Here is a 22587-nt window from a genome sequence, read left to right as displayed (position 1 = left end):
GCCCCAATTAGCCTCTGTTTAGCAGTTATTCTTGGAAAGCGTGCCGATCTCTGAAAAGTTACTGATTCTTCATTTTGCTGCAACAGGGAGCAAGAAAGGGGCATAGCAATGTATTTTCACAAATATATGCATGCCTCGATCCTCGCGCCACCAATCACGCATATCGACGCATGATGGCCGAGGAGTCGAATTGCACAATTTAATATGGAATGAATGCACATGAAAACACAACAAGACCTAACTCCATCATGGATGATCCGGAGTGTCGGTGATTGGGGAATTGAGACACATTCCGTCACTTGGAGTACGAAATGCACCTCGTTTCCCATGCCCGGGCTAACTCCTATCCCGAACACGATGCAATATGCATGACATGCATGAAATGCAACTAAGATACAATCCTAACATACACAATGCTATGAAAATGAGATGCCTCGAAATGCGTGCACACGAGCACGCAAACTGAGAAAATGCATGAATGCGATCTAAGATACAACCTAGTATGCATTATGCTGTGAAAATGAGATGCCTCGAAATGCGTGCACACGAGTACGCAAACCGAGGCGATGGCATACGCAATGTAATATGGCTAAAATGGCATATAGAATGCAACATGGACTTATACTAACATGAGAGAGCCTCAGTCACACTCACATAAGAGGCCGGTGGATGAAAAATAAAGTGCCTCGAAATGCGTGCACACGGGCACGCGAACCGAGGCAATGGCATACGCAATGCAATATGGCTAAAATGGCATATAGAATGCAACATGGACTTATACTAACATGAGGGAGCCTCAGCCACATTCACATAAGAGGCCGATGGATGAAAATGAAGTGCCTCGAAACGCGTGCACACGAGCACGCAAATCGGGGCAATGGCATACGCAATGCAAATGACATGAAAATATGATATGGGCTTATACCAACATGAGAGAGCCTCAGCCACACTCACATAGGATGCCGATGGATGAAAATGAAGTGCCTCGAAATGCGTGCACACGGGCACGCAAATTGAGGTAATGGCATACGCAATGCAAATGACATGAAAATAATATGCAAACATGCTAATGGACTTTCAGCCCGGAAATGTAGGGGAAAACAGCCCCGAAATGAGGCGAAAATACACCCGATGCATGAAATCTCTCCCGAAATGCAAATTAGGCGCATAGAATGAACTACAGCTATACAAAGCATGCATAATTGGTACATGGAATGAAAAGACAGAAGCAAGGCAGCCCCAAAATAAGCATTTTTACAGTTCAAAGCATGGCCAAATAGCTAACCGAAACAGGGCAAAACTAGCATGCAAAAATGGCCCTAAATGTGAGGTTATGAAGCAACTCACAGCTGCTGACCTCAAACAGGTTAGGGCCCTTCAACAACATCGAAGAGGGGCCCAAAATAAGCCACTTTACAGAACTATAAAAACCCCAAAAACAAACATAGATATGGCTAAGCTCTTATGCAAGAAATGGGCCAAAAGATGGCCAAAGCACAAAGTATACTAAATATCCATCAAACAGCCAAAGGCCCTTAATGAAACATGAATAATGGGCCAAAATAAGACTATTTTCAGTGCTGTAAAATGACCAAAAACCGAAGAATAATAGGCTGCCAAAACATGCAAGAAAAGGGGACCAAAGAGGGATATAACATGAAGTAGCATATGGAGGTCCCAAACAGTGAAAGGCCCTTAATAAAACATGAATAATGGACCAAAATAAGACTATTTTCAGTGCTATAAAATGACCAAAAACCGAAGCATAATAGGCTGCCAAAACATGCAAGAAAAGGGGACCAAAGAGGGATATAACATGAAGTAGCATATGGAGGTCCCAAACAGTGATGAGCCCTTCTTTAATATTTAAGAGGGGCTCAAAATAAGACTATTTTTAGTTCTGTAAAACGCCCAAAAATGGAAGCATAATGGGCTGCCAAAGCATGCAAGAATGGGACCCAAAAGAGAATATAAAGGCAAGTATAGCATGGAGGTCCCAAACAGTGTTGAGCCCTTCTTCAATGTTGAAGAGGGGCTCAAAATAAGCCTATTTACAGTTTACATCATGCTCCAAAACAGATCACACACAAGCTAAAAATACTACGCAAGATAACGGTATTTAAGAAGGATATTGAAGCAAGTGCAATATGGGGGGCTCAAACAGTGTTGAGCCCTTAAGCAAAAGTGAAAAAGAGCTCAAAAGAAGGCCACTTTCAGTTAGGGCCGAAGCTCAAAACAGCAAGCATATATGGCTAAGGAATGTTGCAAAAATTGGCTTAAAAAGAAGGAAATGGCAACTCACCCTTGTAGACCAATCTTTGGTTGCTTCTTGGACCAAGTTGCAGCACCTTTAGCCTCTGAGAAGCCCTCCTTGCTGCTGGAAATGGAGTGGTGGTGATGGTGTTAGGTGGTAGTGAAGAAAAGGGGATGAAACTTGGGTGTTTTAGGGTAGAAATGAGAGAAGGAGAGGGGATATAATGCAAGAGGCTTAATGGATTTTTTTGTAACCCCTAATACAAATGCTGGCCCCTGGTTATATGGAACAAAAAGAGGGAGTAAAGGTGGGGAAAAGGTGGGGGAAAAGGAGGTAAGTTTTCCCCCAAAAAATATCCCCCGGATTGAGATATTTTCTAGGGGATACAGCTATACAGCTGTAAAGTGTGTATTGCAAGGAACATGGCCGGCCACCTTTTGGAGCTGCAGGTGGCCGGCCGGCCACCCCCCCTAGCCGGCCGGCTAGGGGTCAAAAAGGTCAAGCTGAGTTAGTGGCCGGCCACCACAAAAAGATGGCCTCCCAGGTCCCCTCATCATAACCCTGTGGTTCGAATTTGGAAACTCTAAAACAGGAGAGAGAACAAGCCATCTTTAGGAGGGGTTCAAAAGGGTCAGGTGAAATTACTGGCCGGCCACAAACTTTTAGGGTCCTCCCATGTGTGTACAACACAGATATGTGGTTCAAAGTTCAAGAAAAAGGGGCCAGGTTGTTCAACATTAGCTCGGAAGTGAGGAAAAATGGGCGCCGGAGGGCGAAAATGGAATATAGCTAGTTGCTAAGATAATTGCTGGCCTTCCACCCTCCAGTGACCTTCCTGGTGATAAAACAGAGGTACCTGCCGAAAATGAACGAAAATCGATGCAAAACGAATGCTCGGGGGCCAAAACACGCAGTTCGGGGTCCCGAGAAATGGGCTGTTAAGCACCGAAAGTGGCGTTCGGCCACGAAGTGGGTCTCTCAGACCTCAGTGTCCCTCAAAAGGGAGTAAATAAGATGTATGCCAAAATTTAGAGCAAACGGAGATGGTTAAGCGGTCCCGAACCGAAGCACACGGCCAACGGTCCTGAAAAATCGGAAACCGGGCTCCGAAATGGGCAAAATGGCCTACGGCCACCAAATGTAGCCCACGGCCACTGAGAGATGGTCTACGGGACCTCTCCCTCCCCTCAGGAAAAGAAATAGAGAAAACCGAGCCTGGTTCGCAAATCGAGGCAAAGCACAAAAGAGGGTTCGGAAGTCCGGAGGCAGGGCTCACGGCCGCGACTCTGAAACTTCTGAACGAGCACATTATGTAATATCACCAAGCGCTCAATCGGTGACGTCTGAGTCTTAAGGTCGGTCAAAAATGGGGTGTCTACAGTTGCCCCTCTTTGACAGAACTCGGAAGTCACAAGTGACGGGAGTGAATGTCAAAGCCCAGAGACGACTCATTTTTGACAAGGCCGAAGACTTAGACAAACGTACAAAGTAAATAGAGATGTGCCCGCAGGCAGGCCCGTAGGCAGGGGGGCAAAATGTAAAGCGATATGCAAGAAGCCGAACATAACTCAATGATCATGCAAATACAGCAAGCTGTAATGAAGCAAGTATTCGCAAATAGATGCAACAGTTTTAAGCAAGAATGCAAAGCAAAAACTACATTTCAAGCAGTTAAGAATGCGGAGAATTGTTCAATTCTCGTCGCGTCTCACACGGAGAAGATACGATACCTGCGCGATTCGTCTGGTTGCACCAGCCTCAAATGAACCGTACATACAATATCGCGCCTGTAAAAGAGAGAAATTCAACAAGCACAATATTCTAATAACATATATTCAATGTGATCCCGAAAGTTTGACACACGCAGTGCCGGCGAGTGAATGCATCGTGATGCGAGAAAGGAAAGTGCGTGACAACGCATGCTCAAGCACAAAGGTATGGCAATATCAAGAAATGTGCCTAATAATGCAAGTATGCTCATGAGAATGCAAGTTATGTGCATGATAGTGCAAAACGAGCATAAATCATGGTGCCCGTTTGTTACGAAATGACGAGCAAGGAAACGCGTGTTTCGGCGAAGGCGACTTCGATGACGGCCTTCGATTCAATTTCCTGGAAAGACTACAACATATTCAAAAGGATACATCTTGATTTTGATGAATAATGATGAGGCACATGTCAGAACTTGAAGCTGACGTTCCGGCGGAGCGATTTCACGGCAGAAAGTGCACTTTCCTTGAACTTTTTCAAGTCCCGGGAACTCCAATCTTTCTCAAAATTTGCAGAGAACTAGGTGAGCATGTGAGGGACATGGCCGGCTAGTTTTATGAGGGATGGGAGGTGGCCGGCTAGGTTTCCAAAAAGAGAATGGCTGGCCAGCCGGAAAAGGTGGCCGGCCGGCCATTTGCCCAAATCCGAGGACAAATTGGTCTTTTCACCTCCTTTTCTTCATGCTCTCTCACCCAAACACTTTGAGCCTATAAATGCAGCCACGAAATCTTCTTCTCTTGCTTCCTACACCATTTTCTCCTTCAGATCCGAGTTCTATACGCGTTTTTCAACGTCCCGCGCAAGTTGTTTTTGCGAAAACATTCAGTTTCAAGCACTTTGGAGCGATTAAATTTTGGCTTCGGGGCTTCTTTTCTCATTTTCGCCACTTGAGGTAAGTTTGTCTCAATATTTGGAAAATTTTCTCGGGAGTTGACTTTTGTTGACTTTTTCCATTTCCCGAGAGTTGACTTTTGTTGACTTTTTCCAATTTTGGCTCATTTTTGCTCATTTTTGCTCCTTTTGCAGATTTTCTGAAAATGGCGGGTAACTCTCCTCATGGTGGAGGTTTTCCAGGTGCTGGGGATGATTTTGATGCCATGACTTTGCCCCCGAGGGTCCGCCCCTTTATTCCGGGAGGTATGCTCCCACAGCACATGTCCTCCCTCGGGCCGTTTTTCGTCACTTCACCGATTTTGATGAGCGAGTACCTGGAGATCTACTCCTACGGGAGCCAGAGCATCACCTCTCCTACGAGGCACGAGAGGTATTTACTTCATTTTTCGCATTTTTCGTGAATTTCGTGTTTTTGCCATGCTTGAACACACACAGTTTAGCTTATGACATAGTACTTTGTTTGCATCCTGAATATGTAGCTTAAGCACTTGAATTTCTGAACACTCGGCTCATTAATTGATTGCGAGCGCACAGCACACATTAGTTAAGAAATGAACACACGGCTCACACACTGATTTGTCGAACACACAGCCCGAATTAAATGGTGAACATATAGCACTCACTGACTTAGAGTAGAACACACAGCCCAAACTCCGATTTTCTGAACACGCAGCCCAGATTGATAGTGAACACGCAGCCCACACTAATTGAGAGTTGAACACGCAGCCCAAACTTTACTTTCCTGAACACGCAGCCCAGATTGATAGCGAACACGCAGCCCACACTAGTTGAAAGTTGATCACGTAGCCCAAACTTTAATTTCCTGAACACGCAGCCCAGATTGATAGTGAACACGCAGCCCACACTGATTGGAAGTTGAACACACAGCCCAAACTTTAATTTCCTGAACACGCAGCGCAGATTGATAGTGAACACGCAGCCCACACTGATTGGAAGTTGAACACGCAGCCCAAACTAGTTGAAAGTTGAACACGCAGCCCAAACTTTAATTTCCTGAACACGCAGCCCAGATTGATAGTGAACACGCAGCCCACACTGATTGAAAGTTGAACACGCAGCCCAAACTTTAATTTCCTGAACACGCAGCCCAGATTGATAGTGAACACGCAGCCCACACTGATTGAAAGTTGAACACGCAGCCCAAACTTTAATTTCCTGAACACGCAGCCCAGATTGATAGTGAACACGCAGCCCACACTGATTGAAAGTTGAACACGCAGCCCAAACTTTAATTTCCTGAACACACAGCCCAGATTGATAGTGAACACGCAGTTCACACTGTAATTTCCTGAACACGCAGCCCAGATTGATAGTGAACACGCAGCCCACACTGTAATTTCCTGAACACGCAGCCTAGATTGATAGTGAACACGCAGCCCACACTGTAATTTCCTGAACACACAGCCCAGATTGATAGTGAACACGCAGCCCACAGTTTGATTTCCTGAACACGCAGTTCATTCATTTCATTGGCACACAGCTCATTCATTTCATACTGACACATGTATTCATTCTGAATGCAGGTTGGTTCTCGCAGTGTACGGGGGTATGGCTCCACCGCTGCGTGAGACTGGTATGTTGAGCTCCCGGAGGCTGTCCCGGATTTAGTAGACTTGGCAGGGTTCGGGGCCTTCTGCATTGGATTGTCACGTTGTCCTGCCAGGAGGACACTGATGGCGGCTTTGGTAGAGAGATGGTGGGACACCACCAACTCCTTTCATTTCTCTGCCACTGGGGACATGACTATGACCCCTCTGGATTTTGCGGTATTGACCGGCCTGGACATAGGAGGTTGGTCCATTCCTTATGACGAGGACATGGGCGAATGGGAGGCCGCTTGGATATATCTGCTGGGAGCTCGCCCGCCTGTCGACAGGGCCTCCAGGAGAGTTCGATACACTTGGTTCTCTTCCCACTTCCGGCGGGCGGAGATGGAGCCCGAGACTCCTGAGGAGACAGAGCAGTATGCCCGCGGTTTTTTGATGTTCCTCTTCGGGACTACTCTGTTCGCCGATAGAGGGAACACTATTGGGCTCTATCTGTTGAGCGCTCTAGTTGACCTATCACAGGTCAGTCGATACGACTGGGGTGGCGCCGGCCTGGCTACCCTTTACTGCTATATGAGTGCTACCTCCCGCGGGCAGGGAGACTTACTCGGCGGTTATTGGAGAGCCTGGGATGTACTTTTCTGTCCCCTTGATTTACATTTCTGCTCTTCATTACTTCTACATTGCACACACAGCGCACTTTACAGTCTGTATTTTGCCCTCAGCACTTTGTACTTACATTCTGCACTGCTTTTCTCAGTTATGGGTTTACGTATACTTCCCAGTATTAGCCCCAGAGTTGGAGGCGGCAGGCCCCCCCATGACCCCATATTCACTGGTGTTCGAGGGCCCGCACCGGCCGAGACCCCGAGAGACTCTCCTTTATCTTCGGCAGTACTTTGACACTGTGCGGCCATCGGAGGTGCTTCAGAACTCTCAGTCCCTTCCATTTTCATCTTTGATTTGCTACGCATATTCCCGACTTCTGATTGGTTTATGGACTTGTTATCCGCAGATTACATGGCAGCCCTGGGCGCTCTTGGGTGATGGTCTCCGATTTCAGTATCCCGGAGGATCGGGCACCTCCCAGTACAGGTTCCTGCTCGAAGGACCTGTTGGTAGAGCATGGTTTCTGGGGGAACGCTTTCTGCGTCAGGTATGGGGGTATACTTCTCAGGACCCTCCCGTAGCACCCCCAGTCAGTATGCGGACTGCTGATAGGCTCTCTCACCAGGAGGTAGTCGGCGCTATGCTGGGTAGTGATGCCCTGTTACATCTCGAGGAGGGGGACTACGCCACTTACTGTCATACATATTTGATGCCTCCACTGGCGGGGGTTCACACCCCGATGACGAGGTCTGCTGGTACGTCATCTTCGAGCTAGGCCCGGGCTCGGGCTCGGGCTCGGGCTGCAGACGCCCCTTCTACTAGTAGGGCTGGTACATCGAGAGGTGGGGGTAGATCGGTTCCTCCGATTACTCCGACTTATCCTCATCCTGGATGGCCGGACATGCCGTCCGAGTTGACGGGATGGCGTTTTGGGACTCCTTACCCGATTCCGCTAGAGCCTCCACTTCCTGACCATAGATATGTCAGGGATCCTGATTCACCACCGGTATGATTTATAGCTTTGATTTATTAGTCGGGTACTTGGACATTCATTCCTTTACTGATAGTTTTGCATTTGTATCTGCAGCCTCCGGTTGAGTATGTGGACGAGATGCTCGGGGTGATGGCCGCACTTGAGGGCATGGTCCTTCGGAGAGAGACACACCTATCCGTTATGGGTGTGCAGGTACCGTTCATCTTTCTTGTATTTATCACACTTCTGATGACACACTGGTTTTGAACATTCTTCTGCATTGTAGAGCACATCCGACACACACCCCGCTCACATACTGTACTCGTATTTGATTTTCATATTTGAACTGATGTATTGAACTTTTCATTTTCAGATGCCTCCTGTATATGCTCAGCCGCGGGCCGGGCCACCTGGGCCTCCTTGCGGAGCTGGGCCATCTGGGCCTTTTTACGGAGTTGGGCTATCTGGGCCTTCTCAGGGAGCTGGGCCATCCAGGCCTTTCCGAGGAGCTGGGCCATCCAGGCCTTTTCGAGGAGCTCGAGGAGGGTCCTCCCGCAGACGCAGGGCACACGTTGTAGAGGCGGAGCCCGAGGAGGAGGAGGAGGTTACCGACCGCCAGTCAGAGACATCTGCTGAGGAGGGGGGGTCCGGTCTTGGTTCGGGGAACAGAGGCGAGGCTGAGGGGGATCCTGAGGACGACAGCTCCGACCCGGATGATGATGATGGTGCAGAGGTTGTCCCGCAGAAGAGGATGAGGAGTGCTTCTCATTCCTGCTCCCGAGGGCATTGATGCTGCTGTTTCCTGCTTTATTTTTCTTTTTGCTAGTAGTTTGTAGCACTTTGCACATTGTTAGGCAGTTTTATTTTTTGTAAAACTTGTACCTTTGTTCGTTGTAAAACATGATGGAATGAAACAGCTTTTGAAAAGGTGTTTGTATTTTTAAACTTTTAGCATCATATCGCATCATTTTATTTTGCACAAAAATGAAATTGAATGGGAATGTGCATTGTGTAATCACCAAGTCAGATAGTGAACCGACGCAACAAACTAAGCAACTCAACTTACTAAGATATAACAGAACCTTAGGAAGTTTACAACTCAATAAGCAAAATACAACCGTGTTGACAACGTAAATAAACAAGACTTAAACAAAGATTGTTTAAACAGAGAGCAATGACTCGAAAACACGAAGCACGTTCGCTCGACAAACAACTCGATAAGCAAAACAACAACTCGATAATCAAAACAACAACTCGATAAACAAAACTCAGCAACAACAAAGTGTACTTCGGACGATCGGGGCACCGGAACGCATCCAAAAGAGAGGGAAATGAAGGCCTTTGACTCTCCCGTTGCCTGGAAATGCTTGAAACTTTCCCTCGAAGGGTAAAACAGGGCCAATGAGATACACTGGAGCACTGCCGGCCACCTTTGGGAGCCGGCCGGCCAATTTTATGAAGAGGGGGAGCCGGCCGGCCAGTTTTGAAAAAGAGAATGGCCGGCCAGCCAGAAAAGGTGGCCGGCCGGCCACTTACCCCTGCAGCCTCCCAAATTTTGACACGTGTCCTCCTGAATAGTGTTTTTCCCTCTATAAAAGCCTCAACTTCGGGAACATTCATTTCATCTTAGTTTTACACAAAGATGGAGGCGTTTCTCGCAGAAAATCTCACATCTTGGATCTCTTCTCTAGATGGCTTGGAAAAGCTGAACTTCCAGGGTTTTGGTTTGAATGCACTATTCACGCTGAGTCGTACTCCGCTACATCTCCCTTTTCTCCATGCTGCGGCAAGGTTCTGGAACCCAGTGACGCACGTTTTTAGCTTCGGCGGCCAAGAGGTATGTCCCATTTTCGAAGATTTTCAGGTTTTGATGGAGTCTGAATGCTCTGAAGTGATCTTGCCCCAGCTCCGTTTTGGCCATGCCCAGGCTTTAGGGCGGATGTGTGGGCTCACGGCGCATGATGCTCGATCTCTGATCTGCAGTGGGGAACTGGATATTCTCGGCTTGATCCATCGCTTTTCCAACGCCGGTGACCGCAGCAACCATTATTGGCAGGGTTTCCGGCAACACGCCCTCTGCTTGTGTTTGTTGTCTCACTTTCTGCTTTCCTCGGGCTTCGGCGGAGCTAGCATCCGTCTGATTGAAGTTGCCCAAGGCTTGAGAGAAGGAAAGAGCTGTATCGCCATGACCTTGGCTGAGACGCTGATGGGCTTGGATTCTGTCTATCGCCGGGAGACGACTAGGTTTGCTGGGAGTCCACTGCTACTGCAGGTAATGTTTCCCACCCAACCTTACATATATATTTGCTCACATCACTCGACCCTCAGGCTCGGTTTTTCTCACAAAACCCTTGTCTTACTTTTCTCTCATCGTACATCTCTCTATTCTTTATTCTCTCATTTTCCATCCCTCCCCAGGTATGGTTAATGGACAAATTACAGGTTGTGGACTCTTGCCCGACCTACTCGGCGTGAGGCTATTTCTTTCGGCAACGCCTAGTCAATGCCCTCGATGAAAGATGGTGGTTTGACTGGATGTGCAATCTGTCCGCAGACCGCATTGCTTGGCGTTGTCCTTGGCTCAACCTCCCGGCAATGAGCTATAGTATGTCCCGGCTGATTGGGATCCAGCTGATTGGTTTAACCCACTGCGTATTCTATTTTCCGTTCCGGTTCCTGCGCCAGTTTGGTCACGATCAGATCTGCCCACCGGAGGGGATTGAGTACCCAGCTGCTTTTCCGGTCCGAGGTGCACAGCTTGCCCGATATGCCACAGCATGGAGGACTAGAGAGCTCCTGGCTCCTGCTCCCACTTTCAGTTGCACTTTGTCTGATGAGTGCTTGGATTGGCTCAACGAGGAGGCACAGGTTGGGCCTAGCTTGGCATCAGATGCTTCGACCAGCTCTGGGAGGGGGCGCAGAGATACTTGACTCGACTATGCCCCAAATTTATTGCTTTATTAGCATTTTCAAGTTTTCTTTATGAATGTAATAAAAAAGCAACCTCGATTGTATGCAAGAGCAGGAGAACTCTGTTTTGAAATCAATGAAATTGAAGGTTGTGGTACTGAAAATTTTCCGCTTTGGTCCAAAAATGGTCTTAGTTGTAAAAAAGATTAATTTGAACAAAGTCAACTTTTATTAAAACTTTTCAAAACTATTTTCGATGTGGATCAGAACTGGACACGCCGAAGATCTGTCACTGAGATGCACAACCCCAGATCCCTGCAATTGGAAAATTGCCCCTAGTCTGAAGAACAATGCGGCACTACATGGCAACGGAAAGTTGCCCCTAGTCTGAGTAACTTTGCACCGTCGCGGCAACGGAAAGTTGCCCCTAGTCTGAATAGCACTGTACGGAGATCGCGATAAATGCTGATGGATAAAGATGACTGAGATGATCAAAATGGACAGAGTTGATCGGGGAAGAGTTTATGGCTGAACTTCAAGGTGAAGTTGCCTACGTATCCCAAAGATGGGAATCAAGCCTTACGTAGTTCAGGCTAAGGTTCACTCGAGTATTTTCACTCTCCTTTTGCGCTCTAACTTTTGCCAAGGTCGCCCTTTGCGGGTTTTCAACCTTGCGAGCTCAGTTTTTATATTTTCTAATTTTTTTGTGCTCTGACTTTTGCCTAGGTCGCCCTTTCGGGTTTTTGGCCTAGCAAGCCTCTCAAGGGTAATATTTCTTTAACTTGTCCATATTGATCGGTTGTGAGAACTCTAAGCCATCTAGATCCATCAGAACCACAACTCCACCTGACTAGATAGCTTTGATGATATAGGGACCAGTCCAATTAGGTCTGAACTTGCCCCTTGGGTCGTGGATGGGAGCTCGGTTGTCCTTGAGCACCAAATCTCCTTCTTTCAGATTCCTGGACTTAACCTTCTTGTTGAAAGCCCGGGCAATTCTGCGTTGATAGCCTTGAATGTGGTACAGTGCTTTCAGTCTTCTTTCATCAAAGAGCATGAGTTCCTCAAATCTGCTCTGCTGCCAATCTGCTTCGGCTATTTGGCACTCAGCCAATACTCGTAACGACGGAACCTCAATCTCGATGGGTAGAACGGCCTCTATTCCATAGACCAATGAATACGGAGTCGCTCCAGTAGAAGTTCTGATTGAAGTCCTGTAGCCCCACAGAGCAAACGGCAGCTTGTCTGGCCAATCTCGGTAGGTTTCCACCATCTTCTGCAGTATATGTTTGATATTCTTGTTGGCGGCCTCAACCGCTCCGTTGGTTTGCGGCCGGTATGTAGATGACTTATGGAAAGCCACGTTGTATTTTTCCAACAAGTCTATCACCTCCTTCTTGAAGTGGGAACCATTATCTGAAATTATCTCGTTTGGCACCCCGTAGCGACAGATGATGTTGTTTCTGATGAACTTTGCGACGTGCGACGCCTTCAACACCGCGTATGATTGGGCCTCGACCCACTTTGTGAAATAATCTATCGCTACCAGGATAAACTCATGCCCGTTTGACCCCTTCGGGGTAACAGCTCCGATCACATCAATTCCCCAAACTGAAAAAGGCCATGGCGAAGTCATGTTGTACAGCTTTGACGGCGGGATGTTCATGCGGTTTGCATGAATTTGACACTTGTGGCATCGCCGAACAAAACTAATACAATCCTCCTCCATGGTTGACCAGTAGTAGCCCTGTCTGAGGATCTTTCTGGCCAGCATTACTCCATTCATGTGTGCACCGCACTCCCCTCCATGGATGGCCTCCATCAGGCGTTTCGACTCTTCAGCTTCTACACAGAGCTTATGCATTCCCAGATGACCCCTTTTGTACAGCTTACCCCCGCAGATGATGAATTGAACAGCCATTCTTTTGATGGCCCTCTTATCCTTGGCATTTGCCCCTAGTGGATACGTCTCCTTTTCCAAGAAGTTCCAAATGTCGTAATACCAGGGGTTGCCGTCTTGAGCCTCATCTATGGCGGAAATCGACTCGTATGCTGGCGCAAACTTTTGATCAATAATGACTGGACGCATCCGGACTCCGGATGGGATGTCTATCATAGAAGATAGAGTTGCTAGTGAATCTGCGAACCTGTTGTTCTCTCTTACGAGGTGGGTGAAATTTAGCTTCTCAAACAGAGGAATTAACAAATCCAAGGTTTGGTGGTAAATTATCATCCTTTCCTCCTTGACTTTCCAATCTCCTTTTGCTTGAGACACAACAAGGTTTGAGTCCCCAATGACGTCCAACCGTTTTGCCCCTAGTTCTAGGGCTGCTTCCAGGCCAGCAATACATGCCTCATACTCTGCTTCATTGTTCGAGACTTTGAACCAGAGCTTGAATGCTAAAGGGATACGGGAATCGTCAGGCGCTATCAGCAACACCCCTATCCCATACCCATACTGGTTTGACGCTCTGTCAAAGTACATCGTCTAAGTTTCATCTTCGATGTGCAGAATGGCTTCATCTGGGAATAGGTACTCAACCGCTTCATCCCCCTCAACCGGGTGGTCGGCAAGGAACTCTGCTACCGCTCTTCCTTTTACTGACTTGCGCGTTACATACTTCAAATCAAATTCGGAGAGCAATAGCAGCCAACGAGCTAGCCTACCCGTAAGTGCTGGTTTCTCGAAAAGATATTTGTTGGGATCCAAACGTGAAACCAACATTACAGAGTGAGCTAACAGGTAGTGCCGCAGCTTCCTGGTAGTCCATACCAAGGCCAAACAAGCCTTCTCCAGCGGTGTATAGTGGGTCTCGTAATCCAGCATCTTTTTGCTCAGATAGTAGATGGCCCTTTCCACTTTGTCTTCTGACTCCTGCGCGAGCATGCAGCCCATGGTAGTCTCAGTTACCGAAAGGTACAATATCAACGGTCTCCCCGGCTCTGGTGGTGACAACACGGGCGGGTTCTGTAGATATTCTTTGATCTGTTCAAAAGCTGCTTGACATCGGCCGTCCCATTGGAACTTCTTTCCTTTCTTCAAGAGACGAAAAAGTGGTTCACAAGTCAAGGTTAATTTAGAAATAAACCGTCTTATGAATTGCACTTTACCCAGAAAGCCTCGCACCTCCTTTTCAGTCCTTGGTGGTGGCATTTCTAAGATGGCCTTGATTTTGGAAGGATTGACCTCGATGCCCCTTTGAGTAATCAGAAACCCAAGCATTTTTCCCGCTGTAACACCAAACGTGCACTTCTGGGGATTCAATCGCAGCCGAAACTCTCTGATCCTTTGAAAGAATTTTTGTAAGGCGGTGTAGTGGCCTTCTCTTTCTTTGGACTTGACAATCATGTCGTCCACATACACTTCGACCTCTTTATGGATCATATCATGCAATATTGTAGTTGCTGCCCGTTGATAAGTAGCTCCAGCGTTTTTCAACCCAAATAGCATCACTCTATAACAATATGTACCCCACGGGGTAGTGAATGCAGTCTTCTCCCGGTCTTCGGGTGCCATTACTATCTGATTATAGCCTGAGAAACCATCCATAAACGAAAGCAAGGCGTGACCTGCCGTGAAATCCACCAATTCATCAATGTGTGGCAAGGGAAAGTCGTCCTTCGGACTGGCCCTGTTCAAATCTCTGAAGTCTACACAGACCCGAATTCTGCCATCCTTCTTTGGCACCGGAACAATGTTGGCCAACCAAGTTGGGTATTCGGATACCAGCAGGAAACCTGCGTCAATTTGCTTGGTGACTTCTTCCTTAATCTTGAGAGCCCAGTCCGGGCGGATCCTTCTGAGTTTTTGTTTGACAGGTCGGGCCTCGGGGTCAAGAGGGATCCGGTGCTGTACAATCTCAGGATCGATTCCAGGCATGTCTTCGTAGGACCACGCGAAAACATCTTTGAAATCTTTTAATAAAGCGACTAAGCGCTCGCGTTCCTCCGAAGACAACGTGGACCCGATCTGGACCAGCCGCAGGTCCTTCTCAGTACCAACATTTACGGTAGTGATTTCATCCATTAAGGGTCTAACAAATCTTTCCTGCTCTTGATCAATTAACCGTTGCAAAACCGGAGGAATTTCTCCCTCGTTGTTTTCATCAAAATTTTGAAAATCCTGATTTAAGCAATAAATCAAAGGCACAGAAAAATACTCAGAAACCACATCCACATCGTTCTCATTAAATACTTCCAAGCCGTCGGATTCCTCTGTTACAACAGACTCAAAAGAAAATGAAAATGACGACCTAGACAGGACTGTGGCATCCGGGTTATCACCCCCAGGAATACCGGACTCAGACTCAGTCGAGCTGGAACCTGATTCCGACGCACAAGATTCGGTGGAATCAGATTCCGGCTCACTACCTGACCCGGTGCTGCTAGATAAAAAGCCTTCTTCATATTGCTAGATGAGAGAAGGTGCGATGGACGCATCCAAGATAGTCGCCGGAAAGCCCGCATCTGTTTCATCCCCAATCATAGAAACCGAAGAGTTATCCCCCAAGCACTCTTGGTCGATCGAAGGATCTGAAAGTAGACACGCCAGTGCTACCCCCATTTCAAGCTCAGTGCTCTCAGAATCCACTGCTTTACACTACTCAACCTCAGTTGGTGGGTCTGTCTGCGCTTCGGCAACGTCATCCCCAGGTAATTGTAAGTCGAAGAAGATTTCGAAACCAGACACGCGCTTCCTCTCCGCGTTCAGCCATGGTTCTGGGAAGCCGCAGAATGGAAAGTCTTTCCCCTCCCGGACGAAGCGTCCGTTTAGGGTACCCCAGATGGGCCTATGCATTAACTCAAATGACTTCCCAGCCTTCTTTGCTCTGGCTCTTCCGGCCATTTCTTTCCCCTTCCTCACCCAGTCCTCTTTGGTGGGCAGATAACCCAATCCAAAGGTGTGAGGGTTGTGTGGCACTTCGGCCAATGCCGCGACGCCTTTTCGGCCGCTTCTTCCTAATCCCATTCTGGGGATATGTTGTAGCTTGTTCATGAGGTAGACAGATTGAGCACTGACGTACATACCCTCATTCACAGCCATGACATTCTGTACTACTTGAGCCTCAGCCAAAGTGAACCCCGATAAAAACACATCCTCCGTGCCGTGCTCGATCTCCAAGACAGGTGTGGACACTTCCGGCGGCGGATGGATTGATGAATTCCCAAAAACGATCGCTACCCCTTTCCCGTGGGGGTACTTTAGCATCTGATGTAGAGTGGAAGAGACTGCCTTGACCTGGTGCAACCACGGTCGCCCTAAAAGTAGGTTAAAGGTTGCGGGAACGTCCAAGATATGAAATTCAATGCTTTGTTGTCCAGGACCAACCTTGGTTTGAATTTTAACAGTCCCCATCACTTCTCTGCTGGTATTGTCGTATGCTCTGATCACTTGAGTAGTTGGGACGAAGTCCACGAGCTTCAACCCAATTGCATATGCCGTTCTGGTCGGGCAGACATTAATCGCAGACCCGGTATCAACAAGTACCACCGGTATCCACTTATCTCTACATTCCACAGAAATATAGAGAGGTTTGTTATGATTTGTGCCCTCAAGCGGTAGTTCCTTGTCCGAAAAGGTTAATGCCGGGGAACCTCCTCCCGGAAAAACCAGCCCAACCAGCTGTTCAGGCGTGGTATCTATGAAGAGTTTGGACTTGTCCATAGCAGACATGACAGCTTCCCTATGTACTCGTGATGCCATTAGCAGTCCCCAAATGGAGATGTCTGCTTGTATCTTTTTTAACTATTTCAGCATAGCTTCCTCTTCAATCTGCTTCTCCTTCTGTTTCTCCGCTTCTCTATCCTTCCCGGATGCCTCGGGTTGGTCCAGGTGTGGGGGTTTGAAGTACCGCCCACTTCTCGTCATATGGTCAACCTCATCGAGGTACCAAGTGTCGTCCGGTTGATTATTTCCCCAGTCTTCATCCGTGTGGGCAAGACATAAGTCATCGTCTTCCCACCACATTCCGTCGGCAGCCAACAGACACCTGTCTGGCTCCGGTTCAGTTGCACTCGCAGTACTCTCTGTCCACATGCTCGCAGCATTCTCTATCTTCGTGCACACAGCACTTTCAGTCCCCTCAGGGCCCTTAGCTTTCCTAATTCTCTCGGCATCCTCAAACCTTTCTCGCTCCAGCTGCATCAGTACAGCTGGTTGTTCAACAATTCCCGTATCCATAATGCCCAAATCTCGAGCGGAATTCTTAGCACCGGCGCTCTCCGACGATACAACTTGACTTCCGGCCATCTCGGCCACAGCTGATACTCCTGCCCCTGCCGGGCTCTGTTCTGGTTGGGATTCCCCCACTTCATCTGGTTGATCCTCGAGCCATCCAGTGGCCTCCGCCGATTCCTCATAGTCGAACCAGTTGATTGACGCATCCCCCGGTTCCTGGTCATTGAAAAATTGCAGGTTGGCAAAGTCTTCCTCTACGGCTGTCAGATCATCTGCCCCTAGCCCAGATCCATCCCCCCGGATCATGCACAGCTCTCCTGTCTCTGGCAATTCTATACCTAGCCCAATCCGGCTCGTTGATAGGATGTACTCGCTTGGATCATAGGCTCCCCCAACAAAACTCTGTCTCCCAGATTCAACAATCTCATTCTCTCCCGAAATCTGCCCTGCCCCCTCTTCGACGGTCACCACCGTCGGTTCTGGTTGGGTTTTGGAGATGTCCACCATACACAAGAAGTCAGTGCAATCGGGGAGGAACACCTCCAGCTTGGGTAGGTGGGATGGGGTGATATAGATACTGGGATCGTAAGATGCGACCCCAGTTTGGATAAAATTGATTCTGTTGGGAGGGGGAGCTTGGTTATGTGGTGGGAGAGGGTTGGTTGTGACATTGGGTTTATCGGGAGGTGCGATCACCTGTTTGTCGATAAGATCTTGGATCTCATGACGCAATCTGAAACAACGGTCGGTGTCGTGACCGTGTTGTTGGTGATACGCGCAGTATTTTGCTGGGTCATGAGAGGGAGGGAGTGGATTCGGTAGTGGCTTCGGCTCCAGGGGTTTCAAATGTTTTTTCCTGATCAATACCCCTAGAACTTTGGACAGGGGCATATATAATGGGGTGAAGGTTCTTTGGCCTCGAGGTTGGAATCTGGTGGTTTGTGTGTTGCTTCCGGACGCGCCGGAGAAGGGTGTGGCAGCCATGGGCCTTGGAGGGGGAGGGGGAGTGGTGGTGACCATACTGACTTCCGAGGCTCTTGTATTTGCAGCGCCACTCGGGCCCGCATTGTTGTTACGGTTGAAAGTCCTCCTCGGTTGTTCCCTATCGTGGTCAAACAGACCTTGTTTCATTGCATCTTCAATTTGCACCCCCATCTCGTGTAAATCTGAGAAAGTAGGAAAGGGGATTACAATCATTCTCTGCATCAACTTTGGGTGGAGATTGCGCACAATCATCCGGATTTGGTCCTTATCCGTGGGCCTTAGAGTTATCATTGACGCCTTTGCCCTCCATCGGATTACAAAGTCCGAGAAAGTTTCCTTGGGCTCTTACCTTGTCGTTTCAAGATCACGAGTTGTAATCTCGATCTGAGTGTTGTACGAATATTGCGCGACAAAGGCCTCAGCCATTTCATCCCAATTCTTCTTCACTTCATCCTCTAACTTTGCGTACCAGTGGGCGGCCACACCCGACAGGGTTCGGTCGAATAATGAAAGCTTCTGTGGTCGCGTTAGGCCCATTGGCCGCAAGATGTCTGAGAACAGTCGGAGATGGACCATGGGGTCCCCGGACCCGTCAAAGCGGTCAATTTGAGGCATTTTGAACCTATCGGGCAATGTTACGGCCACGTCGGTATATCCATCCTCGATATCCGGGATAGCCTTGACCCCCTGGGATTTCTTGAAGAGCTTCTCAAGCTTGCTCAATTTCAGAGCTGTATGATCAATCTCGAACTCGAAGGGAGAGTCCGGGTGATTAGGTGTATGGACCTTGGACAGTTGTAGCGGAAGCGGGGGCGGAGCTGGCCCCGTTGGAAGATTCGTGTCCTCTTGTAAGTTTTGGAGATTTGGCACGACGTTCTGGGTGTTTGGTGGAGCGTTCTGAACAGTAGGTGTTTGCTCAGGTAATGGAGCCCCTACCGGAGGAGGGACTTGTTGTGAAGCAGATGCCGCATTTTGCTGTTGCAGTCTGGTGATTAGTTCGGCCTGTTGGGCCATGATCGCGGCCTGCTGTTTGGAGAACTCCGCTTGACGGGCGGCATCATCATGCATCTGTCTCATGCTCTCCTGCATCTGGCGCATTAGGGCCTCCATCCCTGATGTATTTTGCTGATCCATCTGTCTAACTGGTATGTCTATTTCTATAGCAATAATTGAGGCCTCAGTCCTACAGTCCTCTGATGAAGTAACCCACTGCTCTGACAACCTCTGTTCTGACACACTGCGCTTTTTCGGCTTTCTTTTGGTAACGGGGGGTAGAGAATGGAACACTGGCTGTCCGTCGATTAGATCCTCAGATCGATTGAGTCGACGACCTTGTGTCCAAAGTGCTTGGGGAATGCCTGCTGGGTTGGAAGCAATTGTGCTAGAACTGACCTAGCAAAAGATAAATAAAGCGAAAAGAAAATAAATAAACAGATAAACGGACAGCATAACAGCTTAAAATAAAATGCATGACACACAGTCGGGCATAACAACACACAGTCAATAAGCTGAATACACATTGTCCTCAAACACTGATTATTATCCCTGTATCACTGTCCCCTAAAACAGAATTTGATACCCGCAGATAACTAATTCTCAAATACTGGCTGATGCCCGCAGGCCTGATACCCATAATACTGAACTGATGCCCGCAGGCCTGATGCCCAAACTCATATACTGAACTGATGCCCGCAGGCCTGATACTGACAATACTGAACTGATGCCCGCAGGCCTGATGCCCAAACTCATATACTGATACATGCATTCCTGTAGAGACGCACTCTAAAGCACATAACAGATAAGTGAGAGCCAAAACACCCCTATGTTGGGGTAGGGTTTCCCTGTCCTATTTTGTCAGGAGCTAGGGTTTCACTACGCACACAGCGGTTTCAAACAACCTATAAACGGGTAAGCAACCTGTCCTAGTTTGGAATGGTCACTATGGATCCGAATATGCATTAGGTCGAATGGTCAAAGAGGGTGCCCCGGTAAAACCGGGGTTTGTGTTCCCATACTGGCAGAGCCCACAACCGGTCAGCCTTATGGTCATGCCTTGACAAGACAAGCCTCCGGCAAACCGTTCAGGAATAGCAGATGGCAAACACGGTGTCCTAGGCGCACCAATGCAAATGCAATGCAAAAAAAACACACAAGTGTAGTAAAAAACAGATATCATGAGTTCGAGTCAAGTTCTCTAAATCCCCAGCAGAGTCGCCAGAAACTGTAGACGTCCCCGAACGCCCCGGGAGGAACGAGCTCCCGTTCCGTTCATTTTGGGGTCACTACAGCTCAGGACTCTAAAATTGTCACGGTTCGAAGTCTGAACCAAAGAGTCTAAATCCGGCAAATCGTTTTGAGAAAACAGATTTTTTGAAAGAAGTGCAAAACATGGACTGCTTTGCCAGATACAGAGTCGCCACCTAAATATTTTATTTTTGGGAAATTTAGGAAACCCTGACTCGTTGCCTAAGGCCACGTGTCCGTCATCACCAAAGTTGCCTCGGCTCGGGAACTTGGGTACGATTGGGGAAGGTCACTTCGTGAGCACCCCCGCTCGCCCGATCAAAGATCGGCCTCTACTAACCATGATATCTATTTTTGAAAACTTTGTGCGTTCTTGTTCCGGTTATTAGCCTAGATTTATTATGTGATGCGCACAGCATACAAGTATAAACCGGGTCGCCTGAATTGGAACAAAACATTTCATGCTTGTTTATTTGAAAGATGGTTAGCTACTCACAAGTAGGCTTAAAATGCAGATTTTGCCACCCTCAGGTGGGCTTAAGAAAATATGGTTTTGCCACTATCTAGTGGGCTTAAAACAAACAGTTGATGATTTATTCCAATCCAAGTAACCCAACCTTCACCCACAGGCATTCAGGCAGTTATATCACATAAGCAAATAGCCTCATGGTAAGCATGCTATTCATGGCAGTCACTCACACGCATGCAAGGATGCTAAGGCATAAAACTCACCGAGTACTCCAAGCCAAAACAGAAACTCATTAGAAATCATGCATGAATCCTAAGTATACAGAAATGCCTAATGCAACACATGCAAAAATGTAAATATAACAGGCTCGGCTATTCTAAACATGGCACATGGAATGCGACAACTAACATGTATTCAATTTGGAATTGAAAGTACAATGCAGTTAGTACGATGCGCCGAGCCCAGTGCATGCAAAAACAGATGAATGATGTAAACATGCTGTCATACTGTATGCTAATTGAAATATGCCCTAATCTAACCATCATAAGCTGGTAAATAAAAGGGAGAAAGATGTGGGGTTGGAAGATATACATCACACACACGCACACTTATTACAGTTATGCCCTCGCGCAGAGGGTCCGAATAAATAATACAGTCCCGAATGAAAGAATATTACAGTCCAAATATTACAGTCCAAATAATATACAAATTCCTAATTAATTTACAAGTTAACTAAGAAAACTGTAAAACTGGCGTGCAAGCCAGGGACTGCCTTGCTTCTGATGAATGATGTACATTTAGGCTGCCTTGCGCGGAAATCCACTGGGATGCCCCAATTAGCCTCTGTTTAGCAGTTATTCTTGGAAAGCGTGCTGATCTCTGAAAAGTTGCTGATTCTTCATTTTGCTGCAACAGAGAGCAAGAAAGGGGCATAGCAATGTATTTTCACAAATATATGCATGCCTCGATCCTCGCGCCACCAATCACGCATATCGAGGCATGATGGCCGAGGAGTCGAATTGCACAATTTAATATGGAATGAATGCACATGAAAACACAACAAGACCTAACTCCATCATGGATGATCCGGAGTGTCGGTGATTGGGGAATTGAGACACATTCCGTCACTCGGAGTACGAAATGCACCTCGTTTCCCGTGCCCGGGCTAACTCCTATCCCGAACACGATGCAATATGCATGACATGCATGAAATGCAACTAAGATACAATCCTAACATACACAATGCTATGAAAATGAGATGCCTCGAAATGCGTGCACACGAGCACGCAAATCGAGAAAATACATGAATGCGATCTAAGATACAACCTAGTATGCGTTATGCTGTGAAAATGAGATGCCTCGAAATGCGTGCACACGAGCACGCAAACCGAGGCGATGGCATACGCAATGCAATATGGCTAAAATGGCATATAGAATGCAACATGGACTTATACTAACATGAGAGAGCCTCAGTCACACTCACATAAGAGGTCGGTGGATGAAAAATAAAGTGCCTCGAAATGCGTGCACACGGGCACGCGAACCGAGGCAATGGCATACGCAATGTAATATGGCTAAAATGGCATATAGAATGCAACATGGACTTATACTAACATGAGAGAGCCTCAGCCACACTCACATAAGAGGCCGATGGATGAAAATGAAGTGCCTCGAAACGCGTGCACACGGGCACGCAAATCGGGGCAATGGCATACGCAATGCAAATGACATGAA

At 47.6% G+C, this 22587-nt stretch overlaps 1 protein-coding gene across 1 annotated transcript in view; it reads left to right on the top strand.

The window, feature by feature from the left end:
* Positions 1–7891: 7891 nt before the first annotated feature.
* LOC114269246 (uncharacterized) overlaps positions 7892–22587 on the top strand; it is a 38093-nt gene continuing 23397 nt past the window's right edge. Inside the window, exons 1-3 of the mRNA XM_082923219.1 lie at positions 7892–8101; positions 8183–8281; positions 8442–8672. Of these exons, the coding sequence (XP_082779345.1) occupies positions 7997–8101; positions 8183–8281; positions 8442–8672 (435 nt within the window). The 5' untranslated portion in view covers positions 7892–7996. The remainder of the gene's footprint in view (positions 8102–8182; positions 8282–8441; positions 8673–22587) is intronic.

This window comes from Camellia sinensis, chromosome 4 (genome assembly GCF_055761805.1).
Source record: "Camellia sinensis isolate YWXY chromosome 4, ASM5576180v1, whole genome shotgun sequence".
NCBI lineage: Eukaryota > Viridiplantae > Streptophyta > Magnoliopsida > Ericales > Theaceae > Camellia > Camellia sinensis.
This window is presented reverse-complemented; position numbering and strand designations above follow the sequence as displayed.